The 14,306-nt window shown below is 42.8% G+C and overlaps 8 protein-coding genes across 8 annotated transcripts; 6 read left to right on the top strand and 2 right to left on the bottom strand.

Annotated features, from left to right (window-relative positions):
• Window positions 1-774: 774 nt before the first annotated feature.
• Window positions 775-3,051, top strand: ATC70_001759 (uncharacterized protein; the record flags this gene model as incomplete). Its single annotated transcript, XM_064821152.1, has 3 exons — window positions 775-919; window positions 983-2,131; window positions 2,978-3,051. The coding sequence occupies 3 exons, from the start codon at window positions 775-777 to the stop codon at window positions 3,049-3,051; spliced, it is 1,368 nt and encodes a 455-aa protein (XP_064680838.1).
• A 1,513-nt stretch (window positions 3,052-4,564) lies between these two features.
• Window positions 4,565-5,901, top strand: ATC70_001758 (uncharacterized protein; the record flags this gene model as incomplete). The annotated part of the gene is made up of 5 exons (XM_064821151.1): window positions 4,565-4,618; window positions 4,677-4,859; window positions 4,929-5,204; window positions 5,263-5,366; window positions 5,433-5,901. 5 exons carry the CDS (start codon window positions 4,565-4,567, stop codon window positions 5,899-5,901), a joined length of 1,086 nt encoding a protein of 361 aa, XP_064680837.1.
• A 369-nt stretch (window positions 5,902-6,270) lies between these two features.
• On the top strand, window positions 6,271-6,753 carry ATC70_001757 (uncharacterized protein; the record flags this gene model as incomplete). The annotated part of the gene is made up of 1 exon (XM_064821150.1): window positions 6,271-6,753. The coding sequence occupies one exon, from the start codon at window positions 6,271-6,273 to the stop codon at window positions 6,751-6,753; it is 483 nt and encodes a 160-aa protein (XP_064680836.1).
• A 297-nt stretch (window positions 6,754-7,050) lies between these two features.
• On the top strand, window positions 7,051-7,939 carry IZH3_1 (inc metabolism membrane protein; the record flags this gene model as incomplete). The annotated part of the gene is made up of 5 exons (XM_064821149.1): window positions 7,051-7,104; window positions 7,168-7,210; window positions 7,264-7,347; window positions 7,471-7,744; window positions 7,801-7,939. The coding sequence occupies 5 exons, from the start codon at window positions 7,051-7,053 to the stop codon at window positions 7,937-7,939; spliced, it is 594 nt and encodes a 197-aa protein (XP_064680835.1).
• Window positions 7,940-8,007: 68 nt separating this feature from the next.
• On the top strand, window positions 8,008-8,287 carry ATC70_001755 (uncharacterized protein; the record flags this gene model as incomplete). The annotated part of the gene is made up of 2 exons (XM_064821148.1): window positions 8,008-8,182; window positions 8,244-8,287. 2 exons carry the CDS (start codon window positions 8,008-8,010, stop codon window positions 8,285-8,287), a joined length of 219 nt encoding a protein of 72 aa, XP_064680834.1.
• Window positions 8,288-8,647: 360 nt separating this feature from the next.
• On the top strand, window positions 8,648-9,889 carry ATC70_001754 (uncharacterized protein; the record flags this gene model as incomplete). Its single annotated transcript, XM_064821147.1, has 2 exons — window positions 8,648-9,024; window positions 9,109-9,889. 2 exons carry the CDS (start codon window positions 8,648-8,650, stop codon window positions 9,887-9,889), a joined length of 1,158 nt encoding a protein of 385 aa, XP_064680833.1.
• Window positions 9,890-9,936: 47 nt separating this feature from the next.
• On the bottom strand, window positions 9,937-11,680 carry ATC70_001753 (uncharacterized protein; the record flags this gene model as incomplete). Its single annotated transcript, XM_064821146.1, has 7 exons — window positions 9,937-10,971; window positions 11,030-11,092; window positions 11,158-11,222; window positions 11,284-11,301; window positions 11,366-11,415; window positions 11,476-11,528; window positions 11,588-11,680. The coding sequence occupies 7 exons, from the start codon at window positions 11,678-11,680 to the stop codon at window positions 9,937-9,939; spliced, it is 1,377 nt and encodes a 458-aa protein (XP_064680832.1).
• Window positions 11,681-12,524: 844 nt separating this feature from the next.
• Window positions 12,525-14,262, bottom strand: ATC70_001752 (uncharacterized protein; the record flags this gene model as incomplete). Its single annotated transcript, XM_064821145.1, has 4 exons — window positions 12,525-13,792; window positions 13,853-13,942; window positions 14,003-14,158; window positions 14,214-14,262. The coding sequence occupies 4 exons, from the start codon at window positions 14,260-14,262 to the stop codon at window positions 12,525-12,527; spliced, it is 1,563 nt and encodes a 520-aa protein (XP_064680831.1).
• Window positions 14,263-14,306: the final 44 nt, after the last annotated feature.

Below are 14,306 nucleotides of genomic sequence, written 5' to 3'. Positions count from 1 at the left end.
TGAAACCTTGATATATAAAATCTCGACTTTTTGGCTAGAAACCTCTTTTCATACTTTCATAAATTGCTCAATAATTTTACACAAAATATCTATCTTACTTGATACTATTAGATGCGTCTTGAAAAGCATTCCAAGAAAGCTTAAAGAAGCAATTTTTTTTTGTAGGGGAGTCGAGCTCCAGGTTTTATTTAAAGTCCTTTAAATGTCATACTGAGAGATAGAAAAGACTGTTGGTGGACCCAATGTCTGCAAAGAAGGGGAATAAGATATTTTTGAATTAAGTTGGGAAAGAAATCTACTACTAATAAGGTGCGACACCTAGAGCCAAAACAGTCTTGCGGAAATCGTCAAAATATAGATAATGGATAGAGTACAAAACACCAAACGAGGACATCAGTACTACTTCAAAAAATCAAACAACTTGCGTTCACCAGGATTTGAACCAGGATCCTCCCGTTGGCATACGGGAGTTTCTACCACTTCGCCCTACCACCAGGGACAGCTTAAAGAAGCAAAGGATAATTATCATATATTACTTAGTCGAATCTTCAGAAATAGTTCGATCGAGTCCAAAATTATCAAAATTTGGCCAATCTAGAACAGACTGTAAGTCTGGGTTGGAATCAGTTTTGGCTGGTGGGGCCGGCTGGCAAACTTAATGTTCTTTTAATCAGTCCACTACTCTTTAACATTGCCTTCGACCCACTGCTTCGTGCTATAAACAATCACAGCAACATCACTGGTTTCCATTTACTCCTGGAAACTAATCAATCTATGACTATGCCCTCCCCTCCTCCCATCAAAGTTTTAGCATACGCGGACGACGCTCTTGTGGTCCTCCGGAATCCCACAGAATTTGAACACCTCCAAGACATCATCAACCAATATATGGCCGCATCCAATGCATCTCTCAACTACAGTAAAACCCAAGCACCCTCGTTATCCGGTAAACCACACCCACCCTGGATTTCTTTCCTATAAGATCAGGGTATCACATCATGGCACGACCGCACTGCTACCGAACCCCTCACCTACTTAGGATTCGCCATATGCTCAAGTGCCAATCAACGCGCAACCTATGCCCTCTCCATCATCTCCAAGATTCGTGCCTATTGCCAGCTTCACTCCACCCGCGCACTAACATACCGAGGTAGGGTCACCGTCATCAATGCGCTCTTATATTCGAAACTTTGGCACGTTATGCGCCTCTTTACATTTTCATCCCCTGAACTCAAACAGCTCCAGCGACTCGCCGCCACCTTCATCAATCGCGGATCCAAAATCTCTCGCCTCGCTTTTGATCACCTCACCCAACCCATCAACCAAGGGGGCTTGGAACTCCTCGATCCAGCCACTCAAGCTAATGCCTTACAATGGCGGTGGCTCTACTTCCTGATTCACCCCCCACAAGCCTCACCTTCACTTATGCCGTCCATTCCCATCCTTAGATACACTCTCAACTTTGTTCTTTCCACCGCCGAATATCCTTCCTATCATTGGTCATTCCTATTTCCCCATTGTCGACTGGTCATTCCTCGCCTTTTTGGTCCCATAGTCAACTTACTACGAGCCGTAGATTCGATCCCCCCCCACAACTACCATTTCAGCCATGCCACCATGTCCACATGCCTTCACCTACCACTGATGGAACTCCTCGTCCACAATCTCCCACCAACCCACCCAATAGCTCACCTCTTTCAATCCCCTCACTACGTTCTCAAGAACCAACCAACAATCCGTCAGCTCAAAGGATCCGATATATTTATCTTCAACCCCAACCGACTCTGCCTAGAATATAATCATCTCTCCCCAGCTCTGCCACACGGCCCATCAATCAACAAAACTATCTCTCTACTTTGCTCTAACCAACTACTTCTCAACAACTTTGTCCTTTACAACTTTCTCCCCAATGTACCGCGACCTCACAACGCCTTGGAGGTTCACAACCTTCCAAATTCCAACATTCCTTCATTTTCAGCTCTCCACTCCTTTGTCACCACTCTTCTTATACCTCCAGAACCCAACAATATTCGTCCAACTACTAAAGCTACTTCTATCAAATACTTCAAATGCCTCCTAACCTCTTCCTCTCCCCCTACCCCGAGTTCTATCCTTTCTTCTACTCAATGGCGTCAGTTTTGGAAGCTCGGAATAGCTCTGAATGCACGTAATACTTGGTACCAAATCCTCCTCAACAAAATAGCCACCAAAAAACTCCTACACCTTCGTATATCTGATAAATTCGCTCCTCATTGCACGATCTGCCCTTCTAGAACTACCAACATAGAAACGACAACATATTTTCTCTTTTCCTGTCCCATCAAATACACTGTCTGGTCCCAAGCACTCTCCACATACATAGACCCAGGTCTGCAATCTCCCACTTATGAGCAATTTCAAGAACTTCTCCTCCTTCGCTCCCCCCTTACAGTCTCAACATCTTCACCCTACCCCACTCTCACCACGTACCAAGTATTTTCTTGCATTCTTCAAGCAATTTGGAGCTGCCACTACAGATCCATCTTCGACTCCTTTCATTTTGAACCCCTCCAAGTCATGCTCTGCATAGACAGGGCACTATATACTTTAGTTTCCCAAGACAACGTTCACTCACTTCTATAGCAAAGCACCTTATATCCAGTCTTACTATCCTCTTCCCCACTTCGGGTACGTTAATAGGACTTTAGACAAAGAATTTTATTAATAAAACAATCTTCCTTAAAAAAAAATGTTCTTCTAACCTTGAAGACAACAATAAATAGATGCAGTATCAAGTTAATGGATAGCAGGTGGAAAATTATATAGTATTATTGCTAGAAGTGCTATTTTTATACGAAGATTTATATTTAATAATGCCAGTCCACCAAAATACTTTGTAAGATCAAGTTTCATTTTCGAGGCTTTGAAAGTGTCTAGTAGGGACCATAAATTTATCATGTTACGATAGTTAAAGTTGACGTAAATAGATTACTAAAAGCTACAGCTACAAGACCTCACATTATTGCTGAACTCAACATTAGCCAACAAATGGTTCAAGTCAAAAGTCTCTAGAAGCTTGACATGCTTTCATCTTGATCCCAACAAACAGAATAGAGGGCTCATCTTTATTAATGTCCATTTGACAATTCAAGTTCTTGGTTTCAACATTTAAATATTGATTGAGAAAAACAAATATAGACCAACAGACATAGACCAGCAGAGACAATACCATGCAAAATACCCTCTTATTTACGAAGATAGCTGCCCTCATGTAATAGCTATCCCTACACATTCTCTTCAAAATAGCAGGTAATTCATAGATAGAGAGCACATAGCATCCATAGCAAATAGCATCAATAGTTGCCGAATATACCATACAGTTCTATGTCAATACCAAGTATTGACAAAGCCTGGGGTCAGTCCGCGCCAGGATATGATTAACAGGTAATTCTAGGCATGAGGAACCTTTCATCAGATGAAGACATTAGCGTATCAACGGCCAATCCCTGAATAATACCGCTAAATCTGATAACAGCCATTGATACTACTTGCTAGCCTTCCAAGGCACCAGTGTACACATAATAAAATTGAAATTAGCGATTCGGATTTGACAATTTTACAGATAGTAAACATACCAACTGCAATATGTTTGCATCGAAAGAACCAGTTTCGTTATAAAGAGGCTCGCTGCGCCAGAGGATTACGCCCATGAAGTAGACACTAATTTTCAACGCCAAATTGCGATACAAGAGAAAGACTGGAGGTTAATCATAAGTTATCATCGCCTATCGTTATTCACTACCAGAAGTGTTTCAGCGTGTTCAACGCAAAATCATAGCTTGAGTAACAGATACACCATTAATGCAATCAATTTGAATTGTGAATAATCGCTTGGAAACAAAGAGCTGTTAATTGTTGCTTTGGTGATATAGGCATGAAAAATACGCGTGGAGTTTGTATTTAAGGTGCCACAGGAAAATTGCTGCCCAGCAACTGATTTGCATGAATGATATGCACATCTCGATGAACCTCACTGTGGTGTGAGTTACATGAGTTATATGTCGAATTTGAATGGAATGCACTCAATTGGAAGAAGAAATATTTTAGCTGGTAGATTTCTAAGGACCGTTTGCTTCTGTGCTAATCAAGAGCATAACTTAAAAAGGTCAACATGAGTTTGTTTTGCTACAAGACGCCAGTATAAGATGCTTGGCGTTCATTGATAAACAGGTTTGTAAACATATTTCAAATCACTGTGGTGACTGACCCTGCAATGATATAAAAAAACACGTTTGAGCAGTAAGCACACTTTTTTCTTCTCTTTTCAATTTTATCACTCATTTACAATGACATTACCCCGTATGTATCAACGCTTGTTAGGTTCCATATAAAGCCATCTAATGATCTTCTTCTACTTATTTCTCTAGATGGTTGTGCCAGTTCCATGGAGTACTTGCTACTCTCAAATTCAAGCTTTGGTTATCAGGTTTACTACCAGAACTTTTGTCAAGGGTTCTCTCGTTCCCAAACAAAAGCAAAACTCTTGAAAGATTTGGAGGAGTGCGTGTTTGATATAAGATCTACAATGAACAATGAACTTAAGATATGGTTAGACGAGCAAGTAAAGAACGGTATTCCCGTAAGTTTATCAGGGCATCATGCTTATATATCATGTAGTAGTAATCAATCTGTGATAGTTGGAGAAAACGGCTGCTGTGGACGCTTTTTGGTTTGCCCAAGAAGAGCAAAGACAGGTGGTGATGGCGGCTACTATGGAAGCCAGTCGCAAGGCACTGTACGTAGGCAATATGCACTCTATAATAGAAAGTCAAAATTCGTCAACGTTGACTACAAGTCTGCAAAAGTATCAAGACCAAAATGTAAGTTACAAATAGTCAGCAACTAATTTTTACATCTAGTAACACATGGTAACTTGGGCTGTGATGGAGCTAGATACATTGTTATCGTTCAATGGCAAATCACTCGCCTCTATTCTCAAAACAGAGGGTCAACGCCTGTTTGTTGAATACAGTAAACTGGATGCTTTTCAAAAGAATCTCTGTAGTTACTGCCTGAACGGCATTCTCGATATATCATCAACCTCTTTACAAAAGCAACTGTTCACAGAGAATGAATGGAGTTACATTCAAGATTGTTTCAAAGAAAGAGATCACCTTCCACATCTGTCTAAAGATGTCAAGGGAAGAATCCTCGGTCTTGTCAAAGTGAGTGCTTTGTATTTTATCAATGAGCCCCATAGCTAAACTCTTACCGGATTGATAGCTAACAACGTCTGGCCAATTCCTCGAAGCTTACAATCGCTGTCTCAAGCATGTTACCAAAGTATCCACTGATGATACATGGCTTTTCAAGGTGTTAGCACATGTGTATGTAGATAGTTTTACAACAGATGAATTGGAACATGTGAAACTAATCAATCCTTTTCTCCACAGCATAAATTGCTACAACGAACGTGCGCAGATTTTTCAGCCCAGCTTCGATCCTACTACAACTGAATGTAACTACATGGCCAAACTTTGGTACGAAGTCTTTGAACTCATGTTCGGCACTACGCAGTTACATCCTAAATGGGGAGAATCCGTTCCTGATGCAACAACTGCCATTGAGCTCCTCAACAACAACAACAAGTCGCATACAATTGGCTGCAAGATCGACGGTCGCATTCTTTATAAAGACAATCAATCAATAGATTTATGTCACATAGAAGCGTCAAAGACTGCATGCACCGAATCAAAACTACAAAATGACAAAGTCAAGTTGGCCATTGAAACCAAGTGTTCACTAGACAGCATTATCTCAAAATCAACTCACCCAACCTTCAAAAAAAGGAAGACTATAAAAAGTAACCAGATACGAAAAACTGAAGATTTATCAACTGATTCAAACACATCCTATTTATAAGAGATCATTACTGATGAATCATCAATCTATCTTCTGGTTTCAACTGAGTCAATACATCGTATCATGTTTATCTAATATCAGTCAATTGAAGGATCCGATTCGTTCAATCAGCCATGATGATACGATCTGTAGCCATCATTATCCTTCACTATCAGAGACCATCATAATCGATTACATGATTCACTTCTGTGTCGAACCTAATGTCCTAATGTAAACAGTGAGAAACAATGTAAATCATGATCCGACTCTTGCTGACTTACTGAATGTCCGCAACCGCTACAGACTCAACAACAAGCAAACAGCTTTGCGCTTGTAGACTATGGATTGTATGTCACCTCAGTCATGTTCAATCTCTCGCTCCCAAATAACATGGCTCTATTTGGTGAAGAAATGACAATCTGGTGCAGAAAGCTCAAATCGTTAAGATCAATGTGTCTTAAAAACAGCGCAATCTGTACAGCCATATCATGTCCACCTCGCAAGCACAACCTTGCTCAAGAAACATTTGAAAAGCAGGGCGCGAACGTAAAAGATTGGGTACGTGGAACCTTCACAATCCCAACAACTGGGTCAGCTCTGTTTCCAAAACATTTCTTGACAAGTCCAATAGCACCAACTAGCACAGCCGAGCCCAAGGAAACAGTTGATTTCGTTGTGTCTATCCTCTCTGATGGGACCAAGGTCAAGAGGCGAGTCAATCTTAGAGATTCTAACAAAATGAAACGCAAGTCAAACCGAACAGTCGATGACAATCCAGGCCACAAGAGAAAACCTAAACATCAACCCAAAAGCAATGTATCTACCAGCAAAAGGAGCAAAGGCAAACATCGAGGACAAGCGGTGAACAACTGATTCCAGTTTTTATGACAAATATATAGTACATGCCTCACTGCTCATAAATTGTGCCCTATATCTACGAGTAAACAAATTGATACCGAATAAATAAAGAGCAAGGCTGTTTAGTGAACAGTTTGAAAAATGTTCAGGGCTTTAGTAGCATTGAATACAATAAAGAGAGATCATGAAATGTGCTATTTGGGAAATCTCACTACAAGGCATTCTTGACACTGCTCTCTCAGAAGGGCTAACCTGTCCCGCTCTTATTTTAAATCAAGCTCCCTCCCAGGTTCGTGCTTTTTTATTCTATATATGCTGCGACACCTTGCAAGGCTTCATTACAAGCCATCCTTCAGCAGCAAACATGTGAGACAATGCAAATCACTGTTCAATGGGTGTGTTAGTGACTGAATGTTAGATTGTTTCTAGTGCTTTCGCGGTTCTACAACATGGACGCTATGTATCATCAGGGGTAAGTTGTCATTGCCCGCTTAGAGATCAACACGACTCAGGACAGCATGATAGGTTACTACGAGGTCACAGCAAAGCAACTTTCGTTAGATTGGAACAGACAAGGATGCTGGAGCGTTGCAGGACTTACTTCGCAGAGTAATGGAAATTGATGCTGATATTACACAAACACCTGTTGCCGATTTCAAGCCAAATGTAAGCAGGGATACCACCAAGAAGATTATTTATTGAATGCCACCATGTAGACACAAACCTGAACAGCTTATTGCTTGGCAGACGAATATGAGTTGGATGGTATCTGCACGAAGCTTCCTATAGACGGCTATTTTGTACAAAACAACTACGAGGACATGCTCCACATCTCAAATGCACAATCTGGTGGGGATGTCTACCTGTTCAGCAATGGTACAGTGGTATTTTGGGGAAGTGATCAGGGGAAGCAGGCTGGATTTTTGCATTTCATTAGACAGCAGCAATCTACATCAAAAGCCGTTGAATCAAAGGAAGTGGTAGAATACACAATTGACGAGGACGAGTAGGTGTTATTAGAAGCCCTTTAGTTGAATGCTTGTGCTGAACATGGGTGAATAGGGTGACAGATATGAAGGGTGATATCGTGATTTTGGATCCATACATCCCATCTGTTGATTTGTCGAAAAATGCCTTTTCGCATGGACTTGGACGAGCAGCCAAACTGAGTAGCCCGAGCAATCCCTCAACAGCTATCTGACAGAGATTGCCAGCATACCGGCATCATTATGTCATAAAGAATACAATGGAAATCAATTGGACAATCGAATGCTAGTAGGAAAATTGCTGTCCATTCAGCAAAGGGTGGTCAAAGGGTCTCGAGATGGATTGCTGGGTACATCTGATTTGAAATGGGCAAAACCTGAATTAGAGGGCTATGTCAACAAGATCTCTGCCAGATTTGATATATCAACAAGGATTGACATTATACACAAACAATTGGGTAAATACAAGTAAATAATTGATTTTACAGCATTTCAGCTAATGTACCTGACTCGATGTAGATTATGCAAAGGAAGTTGTTGGTACTGCCAGAAAATATACTTGATGATAGCATGTTGAATGAATAAACCAGTGGATATCCATCATTTTGATGAAGGACATCATCAAATCCATTTATTAGGTATAAAATATATCCATCAGTTCTATATCCACTTTATCATTCAGTTTGTAATGACTGATTCGCCACCAAACCTAATAAGCAAGCATGCAAGTGCCAGTATCTCATTGATCCACCATGAGCATAGTCCGTTGTTTAGCTTGTCATACATACGGTAGCAGGATGTGGTGCCTGATTTTGCTAGGGCTGTGACGTCTGGGACAATGTAGACATTGAGATCCCACCTTTTTTTGTTGATATCAACTCTCTTTTTGCCTGTCATTTGAACATTTCATCCACCAAGTCAACATGTCTGCTTCATTTGCCATTGCCTCTCTACTCAAACGAGTGCCATGTCGAGCCAATGTCAGTCCAATGGTACATGCTCGTCGCTTCCAGTCTCTGGCCTTCACCCATGTCACATTACAGTCTGTCGCCCGACCTCAATTATTGAAATCAACACCACGCCTCTTGTCTGCTTCTTTATGCCACAAGTATCAACAAAAGCACTGGACATCTACTGCAACCAGTGCCACTACCACTACAGCCACCGAGAAAAGCAAACAGCCAGTGGCCTACAACAATTGGCTTGATCATTTGCCCAAGAAAGTGGCTCCTGGCTCCTTATGCATTTCTGACTCGTATCGACAAACCCATTGGTACCTGGCTGCTGTTCTGGCCTTGTGGTAAGTAGGAGCATACACTCGGATTCGCACCACACAACAACTGACACTGTATCCAGCTTGGAGCATTTCAATGGCTGCTTACAGTACAGGTGCCTCCGTCATGGATGCCGCCTCCATGATCGCCCTGTTTGGTACCGGTGCATTGATCATGCGTGGTGCTGGCTGTACCATCAACGATTTATGGGACAGAGACATCGATGACAAGGTAGAAAGAACCAAGATTCGTCCCATCACCTCGGGTGCCATTTCTCCCAAACAAGCCATTGCCTTTCTTGGTGTGCAATTAACGGCAGGTCTGGCTGTCTTGACGCAACTCAACATGTACAGCATCCTGCTTGGCGCCAGCTCATTGTCGTTGGTGGTCACTTATCCTCTGATGAAGCGTGTTACTTACTGGCCACAAACAGTGTTGGGTTTGGCGTTCAATTGGGGTGCGTTGCTAGGTTGGTCTGCCATGACTGGAGCCCTCGATCTCTCGGTTGCTGGGCCACTTTATCTCGGTGGTGTCTGCTGGACATTGGTGTACGATACCATCTACGCCCATCAAGACAAGAAGGACGATATCAAGGTGGGTGTCAAGTCTACTGCTCTTCGTTTTGGAGAAAAGACACCACAATGGCTGTCAGGATTCTCCACTGCATTCATTGGCTTGACAGCTGTTGCTGGTTACATGAATGGTCAGGGACTCCCTTTCTACGCCATCAGTGTGTTGGGCACAGCCAGTCATTTAGCATGGCAACTAAAGACGGTCAACTACAACGACGCGGCTAGCTGCTGGTCTAAATTCAAGAGCAATACATGGGCTGGTGCCATCTTGTGGTCTGGCATTGTAGCTGATGCTGCCTGGTCCTCTATTGCAGTTTGATTTACTGTATTTCAATTTTATTCATTAAAAAGTACTAGACATGGTGATTATTGAGGATAACTAGGATAACCATATTGATCGTGTTGGCTTTGGTTGTTATTAGGTCTGTTTCCAGGCAATGGAGGTGGAGGTGGGTAGCCTTGGCTGGAATGGCCACCATTACCAGGCATCCCAGGCTGTTGCTGGTAAAAATGGTTGCCTCCATCTTGTGCGGGTTGAGGGAATCCAGGGGCTCCTCCATGTGCGCCTGCTGATGGTGGTGGTAATGGTGGTGGGTATCCAGAATTGGCATTACTGGGAGGATAGGATGGATAGCTTGGAGGCGAGGTAGGCATTGGATTGCTGGATGGAGCAGGAGGATAGCCAGAAGGCTGTTGATGTTGACTGCCTGGATAACTGTTGTAATTGGATGGCGACGAAGGTGGATATCCACTGCTGCCTATTTGCTGAGGAGGATAGCTGGGTGGAGATCGAGGGGCTGGTGGGTAGTTGGAGGGAGATTGAGGGGCTGGTGGATAGCCTGGAGCAGGTGGATATCCGCCGGTGCTAGCAGGTGGTGGGGGTGGAGGCGAGAAAGAAGATGTCGCATTAGCAGGAATAGGCTCAGGGAAGCTGGAGGGTGAAGGTGCTTGTCCTGGTTGAGCATTGGCAGGAGGATAATTGTCATTTCTGGGCGGAGGTGGAGGTGGATAGTTGCCTGATGAAGGCGCTTGACCTGGCTGGGGGGCAGGAGGAGCAGTGGTAGTGCCACCATAGAAAGAACCATAGTTGGCCAACACTGGATCGATGCGCGAATTGCCAGCAGCATTGGTGGTGGCAGTGGGTGCTACGTTGTTTCCAACGCCAGCAATCTTATTGTTCTCTGGTACCTGTTTCAACTCTGGAGGGACGCCGGGTTCAGCAGCATAACCAGGTCTGGGTTGACCAAAGCCCTCCTTCTTATGCAATGGGACACTGGTAGTTGCCATGTTGAGTGCATTTTCAAATTGCTGATAAGGCTCAAATTGCCATAATTGATTCAAGTTGTCCGTGTCCTTTCTCTTGTACAATAATACTTGAGCTCCACCTTTGGGACTATCGCCCTATGCAAGCCAATAATGTTAGTCTCTTGAGCGAGTGGCAAAGCAAGGCATTGCTTACTCTAATATCAAGCACAAGACTGGGATACTCTTTAGAACAAATAAAGCCTTGATCGTAGATCCACTTTACATAGAACGGTGATTAATAACTGACACAACACTGCTCTCCAACGCATCCAATGTCATTACCTCTTGAGATTGCTTGCTGGCCTTACGCTTCTTTTGCACGATTGTCTTGTCAGATTTGAAAGCGCCTATCCAAACAGACTTGAATACATGCAACATTGAATTAAGCAGCAAAGGCTTTCTACTTACTAGAGCTAATGTCCATCACTATGAATTGTGTGATACTTGAGTATAGATGATATCATTCTCTGTTCACACAATGCTTACTTACCGTGACCCGACTTCTTGTTGGTCAATTTTCCACTATCAAAAGACCACAATCTAGACGAGGAAACATGAATTACTACCATGTACACGCACACACTCCATTGCCGTTCTTACTGATTATCGCTGTCCTGAAACTTTTGTGGCCACACAATCAAGTTGGCTCCTTCCTATAGCAATAAACAGCGTTGAGTTCTTGGCAAAACAAGATTGACAATGGGAAGATTACCTTTGTTTGACCATCATATACATCGAGAGCAAAACCGTGCTTGCGAGACAGGATATAGAAATATCCTTCGGGAAAAATACTCGTATTACTCATTTACAACCAAATTCTGCAGAAAAGTAGAAGAGTAAAAGAAAGAAAAAAGAGTGAATTGTTGAGCAGTGTTCAAACTTTAACTACATGACCTTGCGCGGCCATTCAATATCATGTTGGGCTTTCTTTTATTATTAGTTTGTATTGACGCCTTGCCATCATCCCATTACGTATCACTTCATTTGCCAAGGTTTGCATGTGCAAGTGTTGCTCGAGAGGATGATATCTGCTCTCTTTATGCCTTTTAACTAACAGTATACGTTATGAAATTGCAAGCAGTGGCTGATGTGTAACCTGCTTCATTTAGAAGCAAACACCTGCTTGTATCCAGGTAAAATGCCGTAGCTTTGCCAACTGTGCGTCATGTGAAATTACATAGTATTTGTATTTTTTTTTTTTTTTACTATAATACTATGATGTGAGTACATATGTGAGGTATCTTTTCAAGACGCATGGAGTCAAATCAAGAGCATAGATGCATTGCAATTTCTTTTTACGTAAGAATCATTGATATTTCCATGTTGTACTCACGTCTACTCTGATCAGTAGAGCAAGGCCTTCTTTCAACCTTTCCTAACTCAATAAAATCCATATGTTTGCCACATACCACCATTTAAAATTTTCATCTGGCGGTTTCTGTATGCCAAAGTTGACAAATGTTTATATGCCAATAGGATTCAAAAAACAACTTTAATGCATTCTAAAATAATAGTTGTAAGGTGATGGCTCTCACCTCATATACACAGATCTTTTTGCTATAGGGCCAATCGCTCGTGGCAACATACATTATTTCATAGATGCAATTTAATTAATAACGATATACATTAGATGGTAGTGATAAATTGATTTAAAGTACAATAAAGTAGGTGGCAATGGTAGATACCACCAAAATGTTCATAATTTTAGATGTAGTCATCAGTCCAAATGATGATGAGCCACCACTACTGGCCAAAGCATTCATGACATCTGTATCCAAAAAGCCAAAGCCAGAGAAGGTGGTGTTCATAGTAGCACTGCCGACTGCCGTTGTATTACCACTGGCAGTGTAACCAGGCATAGTAATCAAAAGTAGCTTGTTGACTCTGGTAGATGGCGCAGACTCTGCTCCCCAAATCCAATCATCCGTGCTGTAGGCAGGTGCAGCAGCCACTGTATTAGCATCGATACCATTTGTCCAAGCAACAGCCACACCACCGGAGGCGTCAGAGATGTTGACAGTGGGTTGATACTCTGAGCGGCCCTCTGTGTAATCGCCAATGGATAAGCCGTAGGTGAGGTTGGTCTTGATTTGATTAGCGACATCGAGAGGTGTGGTCATATTGACATCAAAATTGACCGGCTCATTAGCGTGAGTGGACAGCAATTGAGCCACGCCCAAGCGAGCATTGGGATGAGCATTGGCTACTGTGGTAGGGAATCCTTCTAGGCTAAAATCGTATTGTAACGAGTTGGGTTGCATAATGATAGGTGCTGTATTATTCAATTGCAAATTACTGGTGCGGTAAGTGATGCGAACAGTGAAATTGGGGCTTCCAGTAGTGTTGCCTGCCGTGTTGTTGTATGCCACTGTAGCAGCGGTGCCTGTCTGGAGATAGGATTGAGTGGCATTGTTGGGCACAGTCAGGTTGGTCACTTGGAATGGCTGCCATGCTAGGTTCTGCAACGAGGTCACTGAATAAATTTGCTCATTGGCATCGTAGAATCCATTCTGGTTGGCATCCTCAAACTCAATGACCTGAGAAAACTGCAAACGGTAGACGAAATCAGCATTGCGAGCATTGTGATCTGACGAGGCAAAGAATGCATGATCCACCATAGGATACTGGTTGTTGGTACTTATATTGAACGAGATATGGTAGTTGTCGTCCTTGCCAGAATTGGCTGTGCCATTGATGATGACATTGTTTGTATTGCTACCTTGTTCGGTAAGCTGTGGTGCGTAGTAATAGCCGTTATTTTGATTGTAACGATGATACGCTGAATGATAGCCATAAAACAAGAAGGGCGGCATGATGGCAAAGTAGGTGAGTGCTGGATTGTAGAAACCTGTGTATCCGTACCGAGAGGCTGGGCTGTATCCACCTGAATAAGCGGGAGGGTAGTTGGTGTAGGATGCTAGCAAAATGTCATTAGTGTCTATATGGCAATATGCGCTCGTGGGATGCAATGGCTTACATCGTGTGCTAGAATAGTAGGAGGGTGGTGCTCCACCAAATCCTCCACTTCCACCCTTGGACGAGACACTGTTGGGGGTAGATCCTGTGCCTGTACACCATTTGGATTAGTCTCTGAATGCTGTTGCTGGCAAGTGTGTCTACTGTTTACCTGCTACACCTCGGCCACCTGTACTTCCTGTGCTGCCAGTACCACGGCCGCCTGTAGAACCTCCACTGGATCCACCGCTGGATCCTCCTCGTGAGCCTCCACTTGAGCTTCCACCACCTCCACCTCTACCACCGCCTCCACCTTTAGCAAGGACGGCTGTTGTACTTGCCATGTGAGTAAGATTTTTTTTTCTGGAATGACAACAACTTACACAGTGTGCAATATATCAGCACAATGCTTGTTTTCAGCATCAATCTCATTTTTTAGGAATAAATTCTATGTATCAATTGAGAAGAAGAAAAAG

The sequence above is a fragment of the Mucor velutinosus genome (assembly GCF_035048745.1).
Source record: "Mucor velutinosus strain NIH1002 chromosome Unknown tig00000093, whole genome shotgun sequence".
NCBI lineage: Eukaryota > Fungi > Mucoromycota > Mucoromycetes > Mucorales > Mucoraceae > Mucor > Mucor velutinosus.
Note: the sequence above shows the minus strand (reverse complement) of the source record. Positions and strands in the feature narration are given on the sequence as shown.